The following is a 24,012-nucleotide window of genomic DNA, read 5'->3' as shown; positions in this document are numbered from 1 at the left end:
GAGCAGGGAATCTTCTAAGAAAACCCTTTTCCATGTTGGTTTTGTCCCACAGTGGAAGCTCAGCCAGATCCTGCTGTGCCCCTCTCCAGGAGCAGGGAGGACGAGGGCCTGGGAGCCAAGGGAGACACGGCCGGGAAGCTGCCGAGCAAGGAGCTGCCGGAGCAGCCAGAGCAGCGCCCAGGCCGGCAACCCCCCGGGGCCACTGAGCAGCACAGGGACACTGTGGGGAGGCTGGAGGAGCCTGGGCACAGGCGGGACATTCCTGGGGCTCCTCCCAAGGAGCTGAAGGTGCTGCCGCAGGAGAATGACAGAGCTGTTAGGAATCCCGCGGAGAACCGGGATCCCGTCCATGGGGATGCCCAGCGCCTTCCAGCAGCCAGAAACCACCTGGAGAAGAAGCCCTTGGCGGAGGATTTGGGAGGAGATCATGAAGCCAAAGCTGGAAGAGACGTCCACGAGAAGAAGAATTTCCTGAAACCCGTGGAAGCAGCAACAGCTCCCATCCAAAGAGAACAGCCGAGGGCTGCCAAAGTTCAGGGAGTAGCAGGAAGGAGTTTGGAAAGAGACTCAGGAATAGACCTTAAAGCCAAAGCTGTGAGTCAGGTGGAGCCCAAGGACCTGGCAGTGGCGCCGGACTCTTCCAGTAACAGGAATGTGGCAGCAAGGGAGCAGCACCCCCGGGAGCAGCGGAGAGGGGCGGAGGCTGAGGGAGCCGCGGGCGCGCTCGGGCGGCAGCGGGACCCGCCCGGCCACGGGCACGGGAAGGAGGAGGATCCCCGGGAGGAGCCGCGGGGCCAACAGGGCGGTGGGGGCGGGGGTCCCTCTAACGGCGCCGACAGGAAACCCGGCCCCGAGGATGCTCCGGCCCCGAAGGCTGAGAACGGAGCGGTCGCTCCCCGGGATCCGCAGCCGGAGCGCGATGTCAAACCCAACCGGGACCTGAAGCTGCAGGTGGGCCTGGACCTGCGCCGGAGGAGACGGGACCTGCTGCCTCCCGACCAGGAGGAAGAGGAGGAGGAGGAGGAGGAGGAGGAAGAGGATGCACGGGGGGCCGGGGGAGTCCTGATCGGCCTGGACCCCGTTCCCGACGTGAAGGTGAACGACCTGCGGAGCGCGCTGGACACGCGGCTGAGCGGGGTGGCCGAGGGTGCCCAGCACCTGGTGCGCAGCCGCCACATCCAGCAGGTGACACAGGACAGGGGCCCGTGACGGGGATTTGGGGTCGTGCTCAGGCACAGGGAGGTCTGAGCCAGCGGCGCTTTGCTGGGCACAGCACTCGGATCCACGGGATCCCCTTGGATCCAGGAGCACCACCCCGAGGGCTCCTGCAGCGGCAGCCCCAGCACGTGCCTCTGGGCAGCTGAGGTGATGGTGATGCTGGAAGCGACATTCCTGCTGCCCTTGCCTTCCAGAGCTCCCCCTGCCTCGGCTTCCTGCCAAGCTGCTGCTCCAAGGACCTTTTTCAGCATCTCATTCATATCGAATTGCCTTCTCCAGCCATCTCCCAGCTCCTCTCAGAACCAGGAAGGGGCTCCACCGGGAAGGGGCTGTGCTGAGGGGACCCAGCATCCACACCTCGGGAAGGGCTTTATCCCAGAGGAGCCGTGAGCTGAGGACCAGCAGAGCCAACAGTGCCAGAATTGGATGGGGAGTGGAGCCCTGTGTGTTTGGAGACAGTTGTGGTTTGGGAACCTCATTTAGTAGAAACGCTGCCTTAACCGGGCACAACTCCTGCCGTTGTGCTGCCTCTGTCCCAGGGATGGGATTCCTTGGCCACACACTGGAGTCACAGGAGCTGCGTTCCCGCTGCCCTCTCCGGGAGCTCTCTGTGCTCTCCAGCTCCACTTCCCCTCTCCAAAGTGCATTAAGAAGCTCAATTCCCCCCACCCCTTCCTGGCCCAGCTTGGTTTTTCTGCTGGAGATGATTAATTTGGGAACAAGCCGGGCAGATCGAGGGCCTTGGCTCACGCACACCTACCTCTGCCCATGTTCCATGTGCTCTTCCCAACACCCCAGGCCTGTTCTGCATCCAGAGAGATCCCTGCTCCAGCCCTGGAAATGCTTTTGATGAGTGAGGAAGGGAAGAGCTTCCTGAGAGCCCTGGGTGGTTTCAGGCTCCCAGTTTTGGGAGTGTTTTGGGTTTTTGTGTTTTTACATCCTGACCTGCGAATGTACAGAATCCAACCCCAAAGCTCTCCCTAGACCAGCTGAGAATTCCCAGCCTGGAGCCCTCAGACCTCATCACTGTGGTGGGTTTTATATCCCTCTCTCCAAGTGTCTTTGGGGACCTCGAGTCTGTGGCCGATGGGACCCCGTGGAGCCGGGATGGGGTGGGACCCTGCCTGCCTGGTGCTCCCGGGATGTCACAGCCCAGACCCACGGGAGTCCTTTGGGAAGACCCCCTGGAATGCCATGGCCTTAAACCCCCAGGACCCCCCACATCCCAACGAGCTTCTCCATTAATGCTGTCGTCAAGCACAAGCGCCAGGAGCCCCAGAGCTGCTCCAAGGACAGGGATGGGCTCTGGAGCACGGCTCCAGCTCTGCCCTGGGACATAGATCTGGGCAGGGATGGGTTCTGGAGCACGGCTCCAGCTCTGCCTTGGGACACGGATCCGGGCTGTGTCCCTGTGGCACCGACCAGCCTTCCTGAAGCAAGAGGGAGCTGGACCCGGGTCGGCTCCTTCACCCCCTTTGCTGCCGGGTCAGACCCGCCTGTTTGTTGTTCTCCGTGTGAACACAAAGGACCAAAGATGCTCCTGACATTCCTCCTGCCAGGAACAGCTCCCCCGGGGCAGGTGGAACATGGGGAGAGAGCCCAGAGCGTGGGCCGAGCCCATCAATAAAATAAGCTGAAGCATTTTGATCAGAATTCTTTTTTTTTTTTTTTAAATAAATATAGATCTGAGACCCTCACCCAGCCCGGGGCTGCGCCTCCTCCGGGAGTCTCGCGAGCAGGGTGGGGGGTGTTCCGTCATTTGAGGGCAAACCGGTGCGTTTGAGGGTTTGATTCCTCTGGAGCATCTCGGGGGGGGAGCAGCTCTGGGGTCACTTCGGTGTCGCCTTCGCCTGCAAAGAGCTGCGGTCAGGCCGGGCCGAAGGGTCGGGATTGGAACCAGGACCGGGATGGGGACCGGGACCGTGACGTACCGCCCGGGCAAAGCATTCCCGCAGTGCTTGGAACTCCTCGAGGCACGTGTCCCGCCGCAGCTCCGCCGGCCCGGCCGCCGCCGCCGCCACGCACCGCCCGTAGGCCGCGGCCTGCGGGAACCACAAGGGACGGGAGCGGAGGCCTCCGGGACCCCCCGGCCCCTCAGCCGCCCCCCATGTCCCCGCGTATGCCCCTCGGCCCCACCTGGTCCCCGCACGCCGCCAGCGCCGCCGGGAAGCGCCGCAGCCGCGCCCGAGCCCGCAGCCACACACCGCGCCCCGACATCGCTCACCGCATGGGCGCCGCCATGACAGGCCGCCCGCCATTGGCCGCCCACCCCGCCCGTCAAACCACCGCGCTCTCCTATTGGGCCGTATCGTCCCCATCCCAACCCCTTCTGATTGGTCCCTGTGGAGATTTGTCCCTCTGATTGGTGGAGGTGCCCGTTGTTTATTTCCTTTCTCCCGCTGGCGTCAGCCCTGTTCTCCCCTTCCGCGCGGAGCTCCGCCCTTCCCAGCTGATGATTGGTGGAGCGGCAGCGTTTCTTTCTCTCATTGGTGCGCGGAAGCTTCCGGGAGGCGGGGTCATGATGCCACCGCGGGGCCGGGCAGGGCGGTGCGGGCAGTGTCATGGCGGCGCCGCTGCGGGACCGGCTGAGTTTCCTGAGCCGGGTAAGAACGGGGGGATTTGGGGGTCGGGGGGGCTGCCCGGGCCGTGACGTCACTCCACACGCGTGATGTCATCGCCGCACACCCCCACCTCGCTTCTACAGCGGCCTCACACACCCCTGGCGGGGCCGGGCCTGCCCCGGAGCTTCAGCCGGGGTCGGGGTCCAGCCTTCCCCGGGGTCGGGCCTGGCCCCTCTCACTTCGGCCCCTCTGTCCGCAGCTGCCGGTGCTGCTGCGGGGCACGGCCGACGACGACACCCCGTGCCCCGGGTACCTGTTCGAGGAGATCGCCAGTATCCTTCAAAGGCCTGGGGCTGCTTCCATGGTGGGAGGGGGATCCCCGGGGCAGGTGGGGGGTCCTTGGGCACTGGCGGGGGTTCCCGGGGCTGCCCTAGGCCGTGGTGGGCACAGGAGGCCTGTGGGGCTGGGTAGGGGCAGCCACAGTGCTACAGGCCCTGGCTGGGATTCAATGGAGGGGGTGTATTTCTGGCATCCCGGGGGGCTGCTGGTGCCTCCTGATCCTGGCTGGGGGGCGCAGGATCCCTAACATCCCCCCAGAGATCTCCCACGAGTCCCCTGGGAGCAGCCAGTGCCTGCTGGAGCACCTCCTCACGCGGCTGCAGAGCAGCTCCTGCCATGTCAAGCTGAAGGTGGGTCCGTGCCAGGGGCACCGGCTGGTGATGGGCTGGACCCTCCCCGCTCCAGGGGGCTGGGGGGGCACCCCTGACCTGGCCTTGTGCCCCGGGCCAGGTGCTGAAGATCCTGCTGCACACCTGCTCCCAGGGCTCCCCCCAGTTCGTGCTGCAGCTGAAGAGGAACGCAGGCTTCATCCGCGAGGCTGCGGGTAACGGGCTGGGCTGGGCTGGGGGGCTCAGGGCAGGGGGCACGGCCTCACACAGGGCTGGAGACCCCGACAGGCTCCTGCTGCAGGGGCTGCACCAGCAGCAAAGTTCTGCCCTGTCCGGGAGCATCCCCATCCCTCCCCCCCTGTGTCCACAGTGTTCTCTGGGCCCCCCGACCCCCTGCACGGCAACAGCCTGAACCAGAAGGTGCGGGCGGCTGCACAGGTGGGTGCCAGGTGGCCACAGCAGCTCCCAACCCCGCCCTGGGGGTCCCCAGTGCTGCCCACATTCCTTCCTCCCTCTCCAATCCCCCAGGACCTGGCCAGTGTTCTCTTCTCGGATGTGCCGCTGCCACAGTCCCTGGCACTGCCTGCCCGGCCCCCGGCCCCCGCTGGTGAGTGCAGCCCCCCAGCGCCCCCAGGGGGAGGAACCGCAGCCAAGGGGGACCCCGAGTGCTGAGTGTTCCCTGTGTGTCCCCAGGGATGGGCTCCAGTCCCAGCCCCTGCGGGTCCCTGCAGGGATTCGGCTTCAGCGGTGACAGAAGCGGCCCTGGTGAGTCCTGTCCGGGCCCTTCCCTGCCTGGAGCTGTGACAGGGCTCTGGGGGGCACTTTGTGCTGTGTCCCTGGAGCTCCCAGGGTTCCCTCACCCCCATTCCTCAGCCTGGGAGCCTGGGATTCTCTCACATCCCAACCTCTCCGCAGCTTCCACCGGGGAGGCCCTGCTGAGCAGCCTCCAGCGAGCGGCCGAAGCCGTGGCCCAGGCTGTGCTCCCAGCGCCGGGGGGGCCCCGGCGGCCTCAGGGGGACCTCCCCGACGACACCTACGAGCCTGTCCGAGCTCCCTCCCCTGCTGGCAGCCCGGCCCCACCGGCCCCCCTGCCCTCTGTCCCCCACGGGGCCCGAGGTGGGTCCTGCTGGGGGTCTGGGGGGTCCCCACCCACCCCGGCGGGTTTGGGGACCCCAGCTCAGCACTGCTGTCCCCGCAGTGAGCCACCAGCCAGGGCTGGCCGGGGGCGGCTGGGAGGAGGTGGACAGCGGGCACAGCTCCCGGGAATCCTCGCAGGGACACGAGCGGAGCCACGCCTCGGACTCAGGCAGCAAATCCGGCAGTGACAGCCGCTCCGGGGCCAGCCGGGAGCTGAGCCACGGCACTGACAGGTGAGAGGGGCCCCGGGGGCGCCTGGGTCCCCAGGGTCATCCCGGGGGGCTGCCCTCCCCCTGGCACTGTCCAAGGGGCATCCCCAGGAACGCTGCCCTGGTGCTACCAGCTGTTCCTCCTGGGATGTTTGGCCTCCCAGCCCTGGGTGGGCAGAGCTGCTTGGAGGTGGGGGGGTCCCTGGCCCCTGAGGGGTGCTGGGTCTGTGCCAGACCCCAGAAGGGGGAAGCAGGTGTCCCCTGTGCCCAGCAGGCATGTCCCCAGCAGGGTGGATGCTGACAGCCCCGGTGACTGCCGGCGGGAGGTGAGCCTGGTGTCAGGGCTGACGCGCGGGGCCAGGGTCTTCCTCACCAGGGAGGAGGCTCAGCACTTCCTCAAGGAGTAAGTGTTGGAACTGGGGGCTTCTGGGGGCAACCTGAGCCCTTTCCACCCCCCTGCCTGGGCCTGGGCCCCCATGGTGGGGAGGGGCTGTGAGCAACCGTGACCCCCCTCCCTGTCCAGGTGTGGGCTCCTGAACTGTGAGGTGGTGCTGGAGCTGCTGGGCCGGGCTCTGGAGGATCCCAGCGACAGCGTCCGCATGGTGAGCACAGGGTGTCCCCCCCAGTGGCCTGCAGGGTCTGGGGGCTGCCTGGCTCAGCCACGATCCCCTTTTCTGCAGAGATCCATGTCCGCTCTCTCCGCCCTCGGCTGCTCCGACCTGCTCTCCCCGGAGCAGATCTTCGCCGTGACCCGGCAGCACCTGCAGCAGCTCAGCCAAGGCAGCCCCGGGCCTGTGGCCAACCGGGCAACCAAGGTGACTCTGGGGACATCCCTGTGCCCGATCCCAGGGTGGGGGGACTCCCAGGACCAACTTCCCAGTCCTTGGGGACACGTAGCTCTTGGGGATGGCTCTGTGCATGTCCCAGAGTGGTGGGATTGGCAGCCTCTCCTGGGAGCAGGGAGCCCAGGCGGGGTGATGCTCCCTCTGAGCCCTGCAAGGGGACACTGGGGACAGTCCCTCTGCCTGGGAACAGGGTGGTTGGGCCCCTGTCCCGGTGCCGCTCTCACCCCGGCCCCTCCCGCTCCTCCCGCAGATGCTGCGGCAGTTCGAGGCCCTGTGCCGGGCCCAGCCCTCCCCGAAGGCCCCGTGCCTGCCCCCAGCCCCCCCGGCGGGCTCGGCTGGGGACCTGCTGATGGACATCCCGGCCCTGGCTGGTGAGAGCATCCTGACCCCACTGAGCCCGGCCCCCACAGCCCCCACAGCCCCTGGTGAGGAGCTGGGGGCAGGAGCGGAGCCCCCCGGGGCCGCGGTGCCGCCGTGTCCCTGCCAGCAGGGCGGGGGGATCGGGCCTGGGGGGGACATGGCAGCCCCCGGGCTGTCCCTGTTCGCTGGGATGGAGCTGGTGGCCCGTCCTGGTGCCATAACCCGGCCAGAGTCGCCATCGGCACAGCCACAGACACTGCCCCAGCCCCAGGACACGGGCACAGACATGGGGACGGACACGGAGGGCCCCCGGCAGCCCTCGGCCTTCGCCTTCCTCAACATGTAGCTGCTGTGGGGTCCCGGGGGCTGCGGGGGCTGTGCCCCCCTCCCTGCGGGGCCTGTGGTGTCCCGGTCCCTCAGGGGGACACGGGGTGTGAAAGGGTCCCTAGGGGGGACATGGGGCTTCCATCAGGTGACAATGGCCCTGTCCCTGGTGTTCAGGGTGGGCAGAGGGGCTTGGCCATGGCACCTCTCCTCTGGGCTGGAGGGAAGCCCAGGACCCTCTGGGGCTGAGCTGGGGGTGTTCTGGGGACCCTGGTGCGGCCATGGGGTGCCTCTGCCCAGCCCCAGCTCCGGCCCAGGCTCTGTGGGGCCGAGGTGGGAGAAGGTGCCGTCCCCGTGGGGCCGGGACCCACCAATAAACCCCTCCTCGGGTCTGGGAGTGTGTGACTTCTTCCTGCGCCACTGCTGGAGCCCTACCCGTGGCTCTCCCCTCCGCAAGGGCCCTCCTTGCCCCACAGCCCCCATCACCCCACAAACCCCAACAGCCCCATGGCTCTCCCCTGCCCCAGGGCCACAGTCCCCCCTGCCCCACAGCTCCCCATGGCCCCCAGTGTCCCCCTTGCCCCACAGCCCCACAGTAGCCCCACAGGTCTCCTCCTGCCCCACAGCCCCCCAATAGCCCAAAAGCCCCATTTTCCCCCAGTAACCCCATCACTGTCCCCCCGCCCACGTGAATCAAACCCCGCCCTCTCGAGGACCCGCCCCTTCTCCCGTAGCTCCGCCCTTCCCTCACCTTATTGGCTCCTTTCCCAAGCCTCGCCCCCTTCGTTCTCCCTCCCCCTTCCCCACCTCAGCCAATCCCGTCTCTCTTCGCTCCCGCACTCCCTCCACATTGGCCGCTGGCCGCAGGCCCCGCCCCGTGGGCGTGGCCGGACTCGGCCGTAGGTGAGGGGCTGGGGGGGTTAATGGCGGCCGGGAGGGTCGGGGGGGGCCGGGACAGGGACACGGCCTCGGGTGAGGCCTTCACCCCGGCCCTGACCCCCTGTCTCACCCTCCGCGTCCGCCCCGGGGGGGCTCGTTCGCTTGTGGGTGCGTGTAGCCCATCGCTGTGGGCGTGTGGGGATGGGGGTCTTGGGGGTTTGGGGGCTTGGAGGGGTGCGGGTCTGGGCTGGGGTCTGGGGTTTGGGAATTGGAGGGTACTGGAAGGGTCTGGGGCTTGCGGGGGCTTGCGGTTTGGGGACGTGGAATTTGGGGGTCTCTTGGGGATCTGGGGCTTCGGGGCTGCGTGTCCTGGGGGCTCCTGGGAGGGGTCTGGGCCTTGGGGGCCTGGGGCTTTGGAGCTGGGGGGTCTGGGCCTTGGGGGTCTGAGGATATGGAAGAGTGGGTCATGGGGGTCTGGGGCTGGGTGTTCTGGGGTCCCAGGGAGGGGTCTGAGCCTCGGGGGTCCCAGAGGGTTTGGACCTATTGGAGACTTGGGCTCGAACTTTGTGACCTAGGATGGGGTCCTGGGGGGTCCTGGGCCTTGGGAGTGGGGGAATCCTGGGGGGTTCAGGGTTATAGGAGCTTAGAAGCCGGGGCTTGGGACCAACGTGATGCTGAGGGGATCAGGGATTTGGAAACTTAGAGACCAGGGCTTGCACCTGGGTCCTGAGGGGGGCCGTGTGGGGCCTGGGTCTTCAGGCCTAGGGGGTCTGGGCCTCAGGGGCTTGGGGTTCTGGGCTGGGGGCCCGGGGGGCTCTGGGTGGGTGTGCTGGGCCTGGGCTCTGGGCCTGAGCCCTGTTTTCCCACTGTGAGCCTGGTGGTTTCCATGAGAGCCGTTTGTTTCCCTGCCTTGTGGAGCCTGAGGTGTTGCCAAAGGCTGTGGTGGAGCCCGGGGGGGTTGGAATCCAGGGCTGCAGAGGGAGGGGGTTTAGGATTTGGGGGCAGTTTGGGTAATAAATACAAAGAAATAAAGTGATGTGGTGTTTGCCTGGAACAGTGGCAGCTTCTGGCTCAGCACTGGGGATGGGGGATGAAGAGGGGGAGATGTGCTGCCCCTCTAGCTGGGAGGGGGCTCAGCCCTCCCTGTGCCCCCGTGGAGGGCATGGGCACTTCTGAAGGGCTGGGACTGGGAGCACTCGGTGCAGGGAGGATCCCTGGGAGCTGTGTAGGTGGTTCCTCAGTGTCTGTGCCTGATGCAGGTTGAGCTGAACCTCCCCTTGTGCTCCCCTGGCAGCCACAGTCTGTGTAGGGTGGAAGGGGAGCAGGGCTCTTCTCCTCTCCTGTGGTCCTGTGCTGGGATCCCGTCCCATAAACGGATCAGGCAGACATGGGATGGTGGGAGCATGGGGCGAAGGCACTGAGGAGTTCACCTGGAGCCTCTCCAGGCCTGTGCTGGGTGTTGTTTGGCAGTGGAAACACGGGGGAAGGTGTCCTGTCCCGTGTGGGAGCAGTTCCAGCTCTGTGCCGGTGCTTGCGGGAGCTGGAGCCCCCGGATGCTCCGTGCCTTCATTCTCTGCTCTGTGCTTGCAGGGCCCCTCCGTTGTGCTCCGGCATGAAGAGCACCCGCAGCTGCTCCTCCGTGCAGGGCTCCGGCGTCGCCGACCTGGTGCTGACGGGGCTCCCGGCGCCGCTGTCCCGCCGCCCCGGCAGCGCCTCCCCCGCCAGGCTCGTGGCCCGCTCCGTGTCCGTCACCGCCGATGGCAAACCCAAGAGGAATGCTCTGGTGAGCCCCAGTGCTTCATCCCTGCCATGCAGGGAGGGTGTGCCTGGGATGTGGGATGTCTCCGTGCACATCCCTCTCGGTGTGGTTCCCCCACCACCTGCCCAGCTCTGGCGCAGCACCACCTGCAAGATTGCTGCTCGTGGGTCTGTGCCCGGGGCTTTCAGGTGGGCAGAAAAGCAACCAGGGAGCTTCAGGCTTCCCTGCTTTCCCTTCCCTTTGCCTCCCTGCACCAGTTTCCAGCTGGAAACTCCTGATTTCCTGCAATCTCCTGCTGGGATTTCAGGCTCCCCCTGCCTCTCACTGAGCACCCTGTTCCTGCCGTGCTGGGGTCTCACTGAGTGGGGGTTCCACAGAGGGAACGAGCCCCAGGTACTTACTGGGCTCTGTGGGGATCCAGCAGTGAGGAGTCTGTGCTCCGTGCTGAGTAATCCCTTGGCAGCATTCCCATGCCCTCGTTCCTGGGAGCTCGTGCTAAGGAACGTGTTCCTGCTGGCTCAGCAGCGCCGGAGCGAGGTGTCATTGCCCGCTCCTCAAGGAGAGCTTGGCAGCTCTGGGAGAGCAGGAACTCCGTGTCCGGGCTGTGTGAGGGGGGTGAGGGGAACACCACTGCCTATTTTGGGCTCCCTGACTTGCCAGGGAGCCTGCCTGTGCTCCTCCTGAGCATGGCTGCTGGATTGATCCCTGTGCTCCGCAGGAGGATGCGGGACCCCGGGCGATGAACAACCTGCGCAGGTCCAACAGCACCACCCAGGTGAACCAGCGGGTGAACAGTGCACACAGGTACAGCCCAGCCAGGGACTCGTGTCTGTCTGTCCTGGGGTGTGTCCAACCTCCCTGGGCCTGTGGGGGAACCAGAGCCGTTCCAAAACGTGCATTGAGCTCCATCATGCACATCAGGCGTAAAAACCTGGCCTTGGAAAACCAAAGTCTGGGCTTTATTTGGTTGGTTTTTTGGAAGGGAGCTCCTTTGTTTAGGATTTCATAGAATCATGGAATGGTTTGGGTTGGAAGGGACCTTAAAGCTCATCCAGTCCCACCCCCTGCCATGGGCAGGGACACCTCCCACTAGCCCAGGTTGCTCCAAGCCCCGTCCAACCTGGCCTTGGACACTTCCAGGGATGGGGCAGCCACAGCTTCTCTGGGCAACCTGTGCCAGGGCCTCCCCACCCTCATAGGGAAGGATTTCTATTTTGGGAAATGAAGTGTATTTCTGTGACTGTCACAAAACCCACTCTATTAATTCCAAGGGACAGGGCTGCTCTATTCCAACATCCCCTCATGGATTCTCCAGGCTGTGCCTGGGCTGTGTGAGGAGACAAAAGTTTTCCCTCTCTGCCCAGTGCGCTCCGAATTGGGATTTTCTGTTCTCCTGTTGGTCTATGCTCATCCCTATTACTACACACCACCCTGGAACCCAAAGCTCTGTGTAAAAATGAGTCGTTCATAGATATTTTTGACTGTGTAAAGATTCTCCAGCCCTCTTTCTCCCCTGTGTTACACTGAAGTATATCCAAATGCCCTGCACGGTCAGTCTGTGGCTGTAAGTTATCCCAGAACCCCTGTTCTCTCCTCTGTGCCTTCCCTGGGTCTGGCTAAAGCTCGGAGCAGACAGGAGACTTCCTGGCCTTCTTTGAGACTGGTGCAGGAGGAAGAAAGAAACTGGCAAGTCTGAGCAAAACTTCCCCGGAAAAGAAAACCACGTGGAACATCCTGGTGAGGACAGTGGGCTCAGGGGTGGGTGGGCTAGGTTGGCTCTGTGCTCCTGGGGGTGTTTGAGGAGGTGGGTTTGGTGCTTGCTGGCACTTATTCCTGCTGACTCCATGGCAGGATGACCAGCCCCGGGCATTCCCAGGCCCCTCTGGCTCCCACGGCCTGGAGCCACCCCCAGGCATGAGGAGGAAGGAGGCCACTGTGCTGCTGGCTGCCAACTTCACCGCCAACAACAGGTGGGAGAGGGGCTGCTGGGGCTGGGGGTGGGAGGAACTGCACTGGGAAACACCTGGAGAGGGGAGGGTGCTGGTGCTGACACTCCTGTTCTCTTCTCTCCGCGCAAGGAGCAACAAGGGTGCGATGGGCAACTGCGTCACCACCATGGTGCACAACAACTACTCCACGGCCGAGAAGGGCCCCACGCCCAAGAGCTCCAACCAGGCTCCCAGTTCCCTCAAGTGAGTGTGGTGGGGTCCTGGCTCAGTGCCAGGCTGGCCCCACAGTCCTGTGTCCGTGTGGCACAGGATGGGGCTGAGCAGCTTCACCTTCTGTCCCAGCAACGTTGTGAAAGCGACCTCGAACGAGGACGGGGAAGGCGGCGGCAGCTTCGCGAAGTCTCAGAAGAATTTCTCCAGCAACAACATCGTGACCCGCAACAACAACAGCAGCAGCAGCAGCAGCAGCACTCCCAGGAGGAGGGAGGTGACTGAGGAGGAGGCTGAGAGGTGAGGGGAGAGGCAGCAGGACGGTGCCAGGCGGTGTGAGGAGCTCCAGCAGAGCTCGTTCCTGTCCAGTGGGGCTTCAGATTGGGGGAGGGCCCCCCTTAGCAACTGATTCACCCTCCCTGTGGCTTGGCTCTGTGCTTTGGGGTGTCATCAAATGCACAGTTCCTTCCACCCCAAAAGTCAGTCTGGGAACAAAGGCCTTGTTGATTTGGGGGGTGAGGGGACAGAAGTTCTGGTGCTGTGGATGAGCCACCTTTGCTCTGCTGTGGCCAGAGGGGTCGGTGCTGCCCAAGGAGGTCCTGGGGCCGTGCTGACCCTCCCTGTCCCCACAGGTTCATCCAGCAGGTGAACCTGGCTGCTGTCACCATCCAGCGCTGGTACCGCCGGCACTCGCAGCGGCACAGGACGGCAGCAGCGGCTCTGGGGCGCCTGATGGCCGCCAAGAGGGAGGTTGGTCCTGTCCTGGTGGCTTCCAGAAGGGAGATTGGTCACGTTCTGGTGGCTTCCAAAAGGGAAGTCAATCCTGTCCTCTACCCTGTAGCCCAGACCCCTCTAACACTCCTGTCCCACTCGTCATGTCAGTGGGGATTTGGGTCCCTTCAGTGACTGGACCAGGGCTGTGGGAGTCAAGGGGGGTCTGGCTTTGCACCCAGCCGGTCCCTCATGGTCCAGAGAGCCGGGGAGGGTCCTGTCCCCACAGGGCTGTGCTGGCTGTGTCCAGCCTGGCTTTGCTTCCAGCAGGAACTCAGGCCCAGGGGCTCAGCACCACATAGCTCTGTTCCCCCAGCCCCCTCTGTGGGATCAGGCAGGTGCTGGCGGGAGCAGCAGCAATCTCCCTGAATTCCGATGCTCTGGACCAGGAATGCCCCATCTCAGCTCATCCTAATGAATCCCTAACGAGGTGGCTCATTAGACTGACACGGCACTGCAGCTATTTGTGTTTCTTTGTTCAATTATTTATCCCGATAACGAAAAGCGCCGTCGCTCTGGCGTGTGAGAGTCTATTTTTAAGCCTCATCCCCTTGGTGGTTGCAGACCCAGATGATATAATAATAATAATTGCACTGAGTATCTAAAGAAAATGAGCTGCTCCAAAGCAGAGCTGTTCCGAGGGCTCCTCACCTGTGCAGAGGGCAGGTTGGGAGGATGGAAAACCTGGATATAGGGTGACCTCAGGGGTGGGTGCCCTCTCCTGCTTCTCAGTGGTGAGTGGTGGAGAGCTCTCCTTAACATTTTCAACCCTCCTCTCTGGAAGGAAAGGCAGCAGCGGATGGAGGAGGGGAATATCCTGGATTTGCAGGAGAGGAAGGATGAGGAACGGCGGAAGATCCGAGAGGAGAAGGCGCGCCTGGCCCGGCGCGCGGCCATCCAGGTGGGCACAGGGCGAGCCCCTCGTGGCCTGTGTGCCTGTGTTTGTTGGCAACATCTGGCGAGGCCTCTGTGCATCTCCAGGGCCTTGGCATGAGGCAGGATCAGAGCCAGCCCTGGAAGTGGAATGCTCCCTCCGGAGACGGAGGTGCCATAGAGCAGTTTCCTGCTGCGCTCCTGCCAAGCCTTGGCAGCTCATCCCGAGCTTGTGAAGGCAGTGCTGGTTTCCATCTAGTTCTCAGGAAAATGGTGACCATGTTGAGACAGGGAGACTTCAACCTCCTTGGAGTGGCCAAGGACTTGCATGCCTTGGGAACAGGACCCTCCTCAGGAGCCAAGCTCCCCTCCGTGCCCCTTGGCAGGAAGCAATACGTCATTGTCACCCTGTTCTTGCAGCTGGTGGTGCAGATGGGGCTGGCACAGGCTGCAGGGAGCTGGCAGTAGAGCTGGAGATGTTTTAAACCCCAAATTCTCTTTGCCTTAGTTGGAATCATGTTCCACCGGGGGGGGGTGCTGGGGGAGACACAACAGTGAGCAGCTGGAGGATGGCAAAAAGCTGCCACAGCCTTGCAAACACATGCTTGTGCCTTCCCAAATCTTCAGGACACCCATGGCTCCTCTGTCCCTGCAGGAGCTGCACCAGAAAAGGGCCCAAAAGGCCTTGGAGACAAAGTGCTTGGCAGAAGAAGAGCTGGTGCTGGTGAAGGAGAGCAGGAGGGTGGCCAAGAAGAAGCCTGGTGCCAAACCTGCCTTGGCCAGGAACGTCAGCCCGGCCGGCAGCCTCACCAAAGCCAACAACGCCGGTGAGTCCCTCTGGCACATCCCCAAGGCTTTGGGAGTGGGGGGAAGGAGCTGTTTGCTCCAGGGAGCTGCTTCCCAGGGGCTGGTTGTGGTGAGTGCCTAAGAACAGCCTGGTCCTGCAGAGCCCAATTCCCACCTGGCAGCTGTGGATCTGGAAGGAAGCGGCCTCGCAGCCCTCGGCTCCGTGCCCTTGCAGGACCCTGGGGCAGAGGACAAGCTGCAGGTGGGTCTGGCTGTGCCCCCTGGGGCTCCTGGCACCAGCTGCTCTTCCAGGGTGGCTTTGGAGCCTTCACTGGCTTTTGGGGAGACTTGGAAAACTCTCACTGCAAGGTGTGTGTTCTCCCATAGGATGTGAGCTCCAGAGAGACAGGTAATGAGGACCTGGAGACAGCAGTGACTGCTGGCAGCAGGGCCCCATCCAAGGTCACGCTCAATGAGCTGCTGGACACGCTCCGGCTGCTGGAGGAGGAGCCGGAGCTGCTGCCCCCACCCAAGCTCCTCAAGAAGGACAGACACGCCTGGACGGACAGGGTGAGCTGTGGGAGGAGGGTGGTGTGTCCAGCCTCGGACAGCAACAGCTGCCTGGTGAGAAACAGCTGGGTCACCGCTGGGGAGGGTGGTGGGGGAGCTTAGAAGGGCTGATGGAGGAGTTTGGAGGTGAAGGAGTGAGTCTGGAGGTGGGGGATTTGTTTGGTGCAGTCAGGGCTTGGGAATCCACAAGGAGCAGCAAGGACTGTGGTGGGAGGAGGGTTAGCCAAGGCTGAGGCTGGTTACTGGGGCCCAGTGGGAGGACTGGGCTCCAGCCATGGAGAAGAGCCAGCACCCCTTGTCTGCGCTTTCCTCTGGGTGCTCATTCACCATGGTGAATTCCCAGCAGGAGCCCAGCTCCAATTCCCTGACTGCTGATAACCTGGAGAAGTTTGGGAAGCTGAACCACTCGCCGGGGGTCCCCGAGGACGGGGCCCTGCTCTCGGAGGCCAAACTCCAAAGCATCATCAGCTTCCTGGACGAGATGGAGAGGTCGGAGCAGGAGAGGCCCAGGTCGGCTGCCTCGGCCACACAGCGGGAGGTGAGTCCTTGTGCTGGGGAGGTGGTGGGACCCTGGTGGGAGTCATCCCCCCTCTCCCTGTCCTCATTCCAGGTGGTTCCACCGCCTGTTAATCATGTTTTTTCTGCTGTGGCAGAGTTTCCTCTTGGAAGAGGAGCTGGCTCACGTGGAGCAGGTGTCGGCTGTTGCCACGGAGGTGACGAGCTCCATGATGAGGCTGAAGCTGGAAGTGGAGGAGAAGAAGCGAGCCATCAGCCTGCTGCAGACAGCCCTGGTGCGTCAGCCAGCTGGGCAGCCCGGGCCAGGAGCCTCACAGGGGGTTCTTGGGACTGGGGCTTTGAAGCACGTGATCAGGGCTCTGAGCAGGACTGTCCCTTGATTTCATAGAATCATGGAGTGGTTTGGGTTGGAAGGGACCTTAAAGATCTTCTAGTAGGACCTGGGCTGAACTCCCTTCTCCTCTGTCCCACAGGGGTCTGGATGTTGCTGCTGATGGGGGTGGGAGGTGTGAGCACCAGGGGTTTGTTTGCCTCTGTCCCTCCTTGCCCTGACCTGTCAGTGCCTCCATATCCAGCAGTTATTCCCTGTACATGTGCTGGGAATGGTGTCACTCCTCCCTCTAATGTCTGGTGGCTGTTTCCTCCCTGCCCTCCACAGACTCAGCAGCGGGAACTGACGGACCGACACGTCAAACAGACCGAGCAGGAGCTCAGCCACCAGCTCAGGCTGCAGAGGGAGCAGTATGAGGCAGCTATCCAGAGGCACCTGGCCTTCATCGACCAGGTAATGCCTCAGCCCACCTTCTGAAGGCAGAGGCTGAGGTGGCTGCACCTGCCTGATGCCCTGTCCTCGCCCTGCCCAGCTCCTCGATGACAAGAAGGTGCTGAGTGAGAAGTGTGAGGCCGTGGTGGTGGAGCTGAAACAAGTGGACCACAAGTACGGCCAGAAGATCAGCCAGATGCAGGAGCAGCACGAGCTGGTGAGGGGACAGGGAAGGTGGGGGGACATGTGTGTCCTGGTGCTGTGGGAGAGCTGGTTGGTTTGGCTCAAACGGGGACTCTGCCCAGAGCAATTCGGTCTCTGTCACCTTGGTGGGGCCTGGTCACTCCAAGGAGCCCTTTCCTGTGCACAGAAGGTCCCTGTCACCACAGAGCTTTGTCCTGGCTCCCCAGGAGGCTGCCCAGAGCCAGGAGCATGGCACTGACCAAGGGACAGCATTCACTCCCAGGCTTTGCCTGGAGAGACCCTTCCCACACATCTGGCACAGGTTGCCCAGAGAAGCTGGGCACTTCCATCCCTGGAAGTGTCCAAGGCCAGGTTGGATGAAGCTCTGAGCAATCTGGGATAGTAGAGGGTGTCCCTGCCCATGGCAGGGGGTGGCACTGGGTGAACTTTAAGGTCCCTTCCAATCCAAACCATTCTGTGATTTCCATGATCCTGCTGTGGGCAGAGCTCTCCCAGACTGGGGGTGACCAGTGGGTTGTGCTTTGGCTGTGTAAGGATTCTCCAGCCCTTTTTGGTTAAAACCAGCACTGGCACAAACCTATTGTCATGGAGGAATTTGTTCCTGTATCCTCTGGATCTGGGTGCCTTCCAGCCATCCTGGCAGGAGCAGGGATGCTCTTGGAGCTGAATGGAATAGGACTAGAATGGAACATGAGGTGTGTGAGCAATAAGAGCTCTGGGTGGATTTCTCTGGGCTGTTGCCCAGAGCTGTTGCCCTGCCCAGCACCCAAACATACCCAGAGAGGGCTGACCCTGGCCCTGCCCGTTGGGCTGTGCCTCCCCTCACCCCCACAGACCCCTGCCCACCTCTGCTCTGCCCGTGGATCCCACAGACACGGCAGTGTGGATTTGCCTCTCTCCTCTCCCCCACAATTCCCCTTCTCTCTCCATCCCCTCCTTTCTTTCTCCCCAGGTCTGGCGCACTTTGGGCCCCTTTTGTGAGGTAAATGTGGTCTTTGCTCTGTTCTGTGCCTTACCCTCTGCTCTCGTGCCCTGACCTGCTCCAGCCCTTGCCAGAGGTCCTTCCATGGCAGGGAGAGGGAAGGCTGGAGAGGAAAGCACAGCCACACAGGGACAGATGGGCTGCCCTGCATGCAGAGACCCTTGGCAGCCCCCAGCTCCCCTCTCCTCTCCATCTCCTGCTCTCATGTCTTGGCCAGTGAGCGTTTTCCCAAGGGTTTTACTCTTCCCACCATCCCACTGGAGACAGGGGAATGCACTGGGAGAGTGTGTGGCCGGTTCTCTGGGCTGGATGAAGGCACCTGGCCGGGGCTGTGTGATTGTCCATGTGCAGCCCTGACCCTCTGCTCTTCCCTGCAGCTTCCTTCCCAACAGCCCAGCTTCCAGGCTCCTGGGGGTTTTCTCTCCCGGCTTCTCTCTGAACTTTTCCCGTTTGCTTCCAAACAGGAGATTAAGAAACTGAAGGAACTGATGAGTGCAACCGAGAAAGTCCGACGGGAGAAGTGGATCGAGGAGAAAACCAAGAAGATCAAAGAAATCACTGTGAAAGGTACGGGCAGGTTCCCTCGGCAGCGGCTGGAGCTGGGACGGTGCTGGGGTCAGGTCTGGCTGGTTCTGGAGAGTTTGGGAAGAGTTCCTCAGTGTGGGCAGTCTCTGCTCCCTGGTTTTGGTGGAGCAGGTGCCAGAGGGCAAGAGCACCCCTCTATGCTCATCCCCCTTTCCCACCAGCCCCTTGCTGAGTCCATGTGCCCGCAGCCCCCGGGGCTGGGATCCAGGCAGCCCCAGGGCCGAGCCGTGACCGTCCTTCCCGCTGTCCCAGGGCTGGAGCCAGAGATCCAGAAGCTCATGGCCAAGCACCGTGAGGACATCCGGAAGCTGAAGCTGCTGCACGAGGCCGAGCTGCTGCAGTCGGACGAGCGGGCGGCCCAGCGCTACGGGCGGCAGGCAGAGGAGCTGCGGGGGCTGCTGGAGCGGCAGAAGGAGGAGCAGAGCCAGCGGGAGCGGGAGCGGGTCCGGCAGCGGTGGGTCGGGGGGCACAGCTCTGGGGCGGTGTCCGGCACTGATTTGCTGCTGGGTTCTCAATATTTGCAACTCCACGGGGAGCAGCCTCTTCCACCAGCCCAAGGTGGGAGATGGCACCGAGCTGGGAGCATCCTCCGGCATCGTGGAGGGGGTGGGATGGGGCAGGGTAGAGAGGTGGCCCCAAGGCACATCCCTGAGGTGCCTCTGCCCCGCAGGTGTGAGCAGCAGCTGGAGCAGGAGGAGCAGGCGCTGGAGCAGCAGCGGCGCCGGCTCTACGCCGAGGTGGCCGAGGAGAAGGAGCGGCTGAGCCAGCAAGCGACCAGGTCAGCGGGCTGGGGCACCCCCAGAGCTGTGGGGATGGGCTCCCTGGGTCAGGCTCCCATGGCAAGAGGGCCAGTGCTGGTGTGGACGCTGGGAGCTGTGTCTGTGCAGGCAGCGTGCGGAGGTGGAGGAGCTGCGGCGGCAGCTGGAGGCCAACAGCTCGGCCCTCAGCCGGGCACTGCGCGAGGAGAGCGCCAAGGACAGGGAGGAGCAGGAGAGGCGGCACCAGGTCTGGTTTTCCCTCACCTCTGGGCTCTGAGTGGCTGGTTTTGGGTGCTGGCACCATCCTACCATGCCTCATCCTCCATGTGTGTTGGTACCATGGAGCCCTGTGCTGCAGTGCCAGGGGCTGCTCCCAGCTGGTGTGGGATGCTGCCAGGGCTGAACTGTTGTTTTCCTGTCTTCTTACAGGCAGAACTGAAGGTGCTGAAGGACCAGCTGGAGATGGAGAAGCAGGCCTGGGAGGCCAACTACATGAAGAAGGAGGTAATGGCAAGAGCTGTGCTTGTCCAAAGGTGCCACCTGTGGGCTCTGAGAGGGATTGAGGCCACGTTTTCCATCTCTATCCCCAGGAAGCCTGGCTGCTCTCCCGGGAGCGGGAGCTGCGGGAGGAGATGAGGAAGGAGAGGGACAAAGAGATCGAGCTGGTGATCCAGCGTCTGGAGGCCGACACATCCTTGGCCAAGGAGGAGTGTGAGAGGGCAGCGGAGAACAGGTGAGGGGGAGAGGGAGGAGGGAGGGGCCGGGTCCTCAGCAGGCTGGTCCCCTTTCCCTGCCCCCTGCACATCTCTCCAGCGAGCTCTGGAGCAGCTGGAGAGAAAGGAGTGGATTGCAAGGATGAAGTTTGCCTCTTACCTGAGGAAACAGCCCTGAATCTCCCATGGGGCAGATGTGCTGCTGTGCCCTAGTCCCTCCTGCAGCACTAATAGGGCTGGGATGACCCCTGCAGTGCTGGGATGATGCAGACTGGCTGTCCTTCCTCCCGACAGGATCAAGAGGATCCGGGACAAGTACGAGGTGGAGCTGCAGGAGCTGGAGCGGTCGGAGCGGAAGCTGCAGGAGCGCTGCAACGAGCTGAAGGGGCGGCTGGCCGAGCTGGAAGGGGAGAGCATCCGTCTGCAGGGCCTGCTGAAGCACAAGGAGCAGGAGGCGGAGGAGATCCGGAAGGTGGGCGAGGAGCAGAGCCAGGGTGCCCTGTGCCTGGATGCCAGTGCAGGACCAGCTGGCCCAGGAGCACAGCGGCCTAACTGAGGGGATCCTGCAGGAATTCGTGGACAAGCTGGTGGGGATGGAGGAGGAGAACACGCAGCTGAAGGCAGAGATGGCAGAGCTGAGGGCCCGGCAGCGCCTGGAGCTGGACAGGCTGGTGCGGGAGAAGGACCGGGAGCTGGAGGAGGTTCACAGGAGGTGAGGGAGCCCGGGTGGTGCAGGAGCAGGGCCACAGGAGTGCAGCTCCATCTGCACTCCTCCCTGGCAGGAGCCCTGGCCAGGATCACTGTCAGCTCCTGAGGGCTCTGCCGTGGCTCACATTGGAGACCTGTGATGGGGGAGAGGGACTGAGCTCCCCAGGGCTGAAATCGCCCCCTTGGGCAGGGCCCAGCCCGGTGTTTGGAGCTGGGCTCCGGGGTCCTCATCCCTGTGTCCATGCAGGGTGAAGTCGGCGGTGCAGAGGAAGGAGGAGAGCGTGAGCAGCCTGCGGAAGCAGTACGAGGTGAGTGGGGTGGCCCCGGCCCTGGCTCCGGCCCTGCCGGGCACCACGAGCTCCCCCTTGTGCTCCCTTGCAGGCGGCCGTGCAGAGAGCCAACCTACTGGAATCCCTCCTGGAGCAGCAGCGGCAGCTGGCCACGGAGTGACTGTCCTGCCGGGCAGGGAGCGGGGCCGGGGTGCTCCGGGTGCTGCTGGGGCTGGGGTCGGGGTCAGGCTCTCCCCTTGCTCAGCCCTCATTCTCCACAGCCCAGTCCTGGTGCCGTGGCCATGCCAGGACACTTGGTGGCCTTTAGATGTTCAGGAGTTTTGTTCTGACAATAAATCTGTGCTGGTTTCTACAGCTGTTTCTGTAACTGCATGTCAGTGCCAGCGCTGGCTCTTCTGCAAGGTCTGTGCCCACTCCCACCCTCCCTACCCCACTCTTGCATCCCGAGAACATCCCTTGCTCCAAGGGTTCCTGGCTCCCTGCTCTGCACCCTGCTTCCCCTTCTAAACTGAAATATCCAGGAGCATGCAGGAAGGCAGAGCCAGGGCCAGGATGTGATCCCACAGCCTCTGCTACCTGCAAATCTCTCAACACCCCCTGACAGGGCTGGGAAATGCCTGGGCTGGGCCGGTGGCATCTGTTTCCTCTCTGGGAATGTGCAGCCGCTCAACCATAGCCTAGTCCTGGTCCTGGTCCTGGTCCCTGCCCAGAGCCGGGGCTCGGAGCTGGTGGCTGGCAGATGTTTGCTCAGCAGAGTCCTGGGATGTTTCCCATCTGTCCCTGTGCTTGGCTGGGGCCTCCCCCTGCCCCACAGCAGTGCTGCCAGAGCCCCCATGGTCACATGGAACTACAGGGGGACCCTTTGTTACCACAGGAAGCTGCAGAGGAGCTTGGCCACTTCCCAGCACTGTGTCCTGGTGTGGGCTCCTGGCTGCAGCTCCCGGGGGCGGTGTGATCCCAAGGCAGCCCATGGAAACCCCTTATCCCTGCTCCCTTGACATGGGTGTCTGGGGCCACGAGTGGCAGTGGGTGCCTGGGTCCTGTTCAGCAGAGCCATGGCAATGCCAGTCTCTGTCCCCCTCTCCCTGTTGGGTCAGGCTGGAACACTCATCCTGGGAAAGGCTGGGCACAGCGCTTCTTCCCGCTGTTGTTGCTTTTCCAAGGAGTTTCCTGAGCTCCGCTTCTGACCCTGCACAGCCTCCACATGGGCTGTCCTGAGCCTGTGCCAACAGCTCCTGCTCTGGGAAATTTGGTGTGGGAGAAGGGGGCTCAGCCCCTTCCCTGCTCATCCAGGGGGCTGTGGACCCTGTGTAGGACCTGGAGCCCTGTCTGGCTTTGCCACTGTGGGGTGAACAGTCCCCGGGGTGTCCCGTGTGCCCAGCCCTGCTCCTGCCACCGCCCTGGAGCTCCGTGTGCTCCGGCACCTCCCCGGCCCGGCCCCTCCCCGGCATCGCCCGGGCTAATTTCTAGGCCAGTGCCCGGTTCAGGCATGAATAAATCAGCGCCGTTGCATAACAGGGATGCGGATTTTCACCGGATGGCTGCCTGTGCCTGCGCCGGCGCCCACCTCCTGCCCCTCGGGGGTCCCGCGGGACCACTGGCCACATGGCACGAGCCGTGTCCCTGTCCCTGCCCGCCCGTGGCACGGCGGGTGCTCAGCCAGGCTGGCGGTGACTGTGTGGCCACTGCAGGCTCTGCCAAAGATCCCCAGTTAAGGAGCCCCTCTCCCCCCGGGTCCCCCGGGTTAGGAGGGATGAGGGAGCCCGTTGGCTGCTGCACGGCGCTGGGCTGGGAAGGAGGTCAGGAGCACAGGGGGCTTTTGGCAGCCGCCGCGCAGGGATCGCGGCTCAATCTGGTGTCTGCCCCGGAGGGGATTAGCTACAGCCCCAGACAAATCAGCCAGGAAGCCGGAGCAAGTGGCAGGATCCGAGCAGGGTAATCTTCCCTTGGGAAGGATCTGTAATCTCTCCTGCTAATTAGGGCGATGGCAGTGGCACTGCCCGGTCTGGGAGGTGGATGTCAGGGGCACAGACGGGCAGTGCATCTGGATGACCCTGACACGGCTCAAGGCTGCTCATGGATGTGTCAAATGGAGCTACAGGGGGTGTCACCGGGGCAAGGAGGGTTCCCAGGCATGGGGCTGCCATGCTCAGGGTCCCATCTTGGCTGAGGGTCCTGGGCCTTCCCAAGGAGGGCAGGGTGGCACAGCAGAGCTGGGTAGGCACACGCTCCATCCTCATCCCCTTATCCCTATCCCATCCTTATTGCTGTGCCATCCCCATTCCACTCCTCTCCATGTCCTCTCCCCCCTCCCATCCTCACCTCCTTTCCACTCTGATCCTCATTCTCATCCCCATCCCACCCTCACCCTCATCTTCCTCCCCCAACCATCCTCATCCCCATCCCCGTCTTCATCCCTATCCCATCCCAACCTGTCTCAGACACGGGCGGGAAGGGACACTGGGTACCAGGGCTGTCACCCCAACACAACAGCCAGGTGATTTCACCCCCTCCTGCTTTCCGAAGCCCCCGCTGTCCCTTCCCGGTGCTGGGAAGGCCTTGAGCTCATCCCTCCTCTCCCCCACACTGGGACTGGCCAGTGTGCTCAGAGTGCTGGGGGCAGCTGGGGTGGGTGCCTGATGTGTGCTCAGCACAGCCACCCCCCTGCATCCCACCTGGATGTGACTCAGCCGGTGCCGGCTCAGCCACACGTGGGGCAGGGCTGGCCATGCAATCTGCCCCTGTGGCACATGGCCACCCACTCCCACTGACTGTGGCCACTCCAGTGGGTGCCAATGGCACCACAGCCCTAAGAGAGCCCAAATCCCCCCACCCAGGGTGCTGGGCACCGTGCTGGGGTGGTGCCACATTGACTTGGCTGCTCTGGGGCCAGGGAAGGCATGTGGTGGAGCTCAGGGGGTCCCACAAGTGGGGACGTGGCCCTTTGCACATCCAGAAGGGATCAGGGACCCAGTGGGGGGCTGGTGGGGGGCACTGGGGTGCCCGTGCCAGCCTTCCAACTGGGGATCACTGAAATGAGTGATGGGGGGTCAGCAGTCCCCTGCTACCCCTGGCAGAGGGGCCTGAGGGTCGTGTGGGTCAGAGCTGCTCCATAGCAGAGAAATGCAGAGGCGCAGGAGAAGGGAGAAGCTGGCTCCAGCATGTTTGTTCTCCCAGCAGCCGGTAATTTTTCCAGGCCTGTATCTATTTGTGGCAACGTGACATGTGCAGCGTGGTGCTGTTCTGTGCAGGCTTGAAGCTTGTAAAAAATTAATCGTGTACGCAAAATTTGGCTTTAAATATTCAAACCAACGGTGGGGATGTGTGAGCCCCGTGCTCAAAGCTGAGCCTGCCAAGGGGTGGGCAGAGGGCCT

At 63.3% G+C, this 24,012-nt stretch overlaps 4 protein-coding genes and 1 long non-coding RNA gene across 11 annotated transcripts in view; 4 read left to right on the top strand and 1 right to left on the bottom strand.

Annotated features, from left to right (window-relative positions):
- SLC38A10 (solute carrier family 38 member 10) overlaps nucleotides 1–2,871 on the top strand; it is a 30,264-nt gene extending 27,393 nt beyond the window's left edge. For both annotated transcript variants that reach the window (XM_051797328.1, XM_051797327.1), the window contains exon 16: nucleotides 53–2,871. In XM_051797328.1, the coding sequence (XP_051653288.1) occupies nucleotides 53–1,209 (1,157 nt within the window). In that variant the 3' untranslated portion in view covers nucleotides 1,210–2,871. The remainder of the gene's footprint in view (nucleotides 1–52) is intronic.
- A 2-nt stretch (nucleotides 2,872–2,873) lies between these two features.
- On the bottom strand, nucleotides 2,874–3,542 carry NDUFAF8 (NADH:ubiquinone oxidoreductase complex assembly factor 8). The gene is made up of 3 exons (XM_051797452.1): nucleotides 3,355–3,542; nucleotides 3,150–3,260; nucleotides 2,874–3,068 (listed from the first exon to the last, which is right to left on the bottom strand). Exons 1-3 carry the CDS (start codon nucleotides 3,433–3,435, stop codon nucleotides 3,048–3,050), a joined length of 213 nt encoding a protein of 70 aa, XP_051653412.1. The 5' UTR covers nucleotides 3,436–3,542; the 3' UTR covers nucleotides 2,874–3,047.
- A 230-nt stretch (nucleotides 3,543–3,772) lies between these two features.
- Nucleotides 3,773–4,623, top strand: LOC127475542 (uncharacterized). Its single transcript, XR_007906235.1, has 3 exons — nucleotides 3,773–3,821; nucleotides 4,039–4,468; nucleotides 4,569–4,623. It is a non-coding gene; the product is annotated as an uncharacterized LOC127475542 (long non-coding RNA).
- A 519-nt stretch (nucleotides 4,624–5,142) lies between these two features.
- On the top strand, nucleotides 5,143–7,344 carry TEPSIN (TEPSIN adaptor related protein complex 4 accessory protein). The gene is made up of 8 exons (XM_051798075.1): nucleotides 5,143–5,212; nucleotides 5,363–5,563; nucleotides 5,646–5,817; nucleotides 6,068–6,196; nucleotides 6,317–6,395; nucleotides 6,474–6,608; nucleotides 6,889–7,009; nucleotides 7,082–7,344. Exons 1-8 carry the CDS (start codon nucleotides 5,143–5,145, stop codon nucleotides 7,342–7,344), a joined length of 1,170 nt encoding a protein of 389 aa, XP_051654035.1.
- On the top strand, nucleotides 6,479–20,988 carry CEP131 (centrosomal protein 131). 6 transcript variants are annotated; one of them, XM_051797334.1, is made up of 28 exons: nucleotides 6,479–6,608; nucleotides 6,889–7,009; nucleotides 9,792–9,984; nucleotides 10,679–10,764; nucleotides 11,583–11,697; nucleotides 11,812–11,930; nucleotides 12,039–12,152; nucleotides 12,252–12,419; nucleotides 12,752–12,869; nucleotides 13,675–13,791; nucleotides 14,419–14,590; nucleotides 14,711–14,811; nucleotides 14,937–15,119; nucleotides 15,463–15,657; nucleotides 15,773–15,910; nucleotides 16,294–16,419; nucleotides 16,499–16,615; nucleotides 17,555–17,584; nucleotides 18,049–18,151; nucleotides 18,422–18,623; nucleotides 18,840–18,947; nucleotides 19,057–19,174; nucleotides 19,357–19,431; nucleotides 19,518–19,660; nucleotides 19,935–20,112; nucleotides 20,210–20,352; nucleotides 20,596–20,656; nucleotides 20,730–20,988. In XM_051797334.1, exons 3-28 carry the CDS (start codon nucleotides 9,814–9,816, stop codon nucleotides 20,796–20,798), a joined length of 3,270 nt encoding a protein of 1,089 aa, XP_051653294.1. In that variant the 5' UTR covers nucleotides 6,479–6,608; nucleotides 6,889–7,009; nucleotides 9,792–9,813; the 3' UTR covers nucleotides 20,799–20,988. The 6 variants fall into 6 exon arrangements, with proteins under 6 accessions (XP_051653294.1, XP_051653290.1, XP_051653291.1 ...); XM_051797330.1 differs by lacking the exons at nucleotides 6,479–6,608; nucleotides 6,889–7,009 and adding an exon at nucleotides 8,180–8,225; XM_051797331.1 differs by lacking the exons at nucleotides 6,479–6,608; nucleotides 6,889–7,009 and adding an exon at nucleotides 8,232–8,369 and having other exon boundaries at nucleotides 15,466–15,657.
- The last annotated feature ends 3,024 nt before the right edge of the window (nucleotides 20,989–24,012 follow it).

The sequence above is a fragment of the Manacus candei genome, unplaced genomic scaffold (assembly GCF_025592945.1).
Source record: "Manacus candei isolate 608988 ecotype Guabito, Panama unplaced genomic scaffold, ASM2559294v1 h1tg000047l, whole genome shotgun sequence".
Classification (NCBI taxonomy): Eukaryota; Metazoa; Chordata; class Aves; order Passeriformes; family Pipridae; genus Manacus; species Manacus candei.
This window is presented reverse-complemented; position numbering and strand designations above follow the sequence as displayed.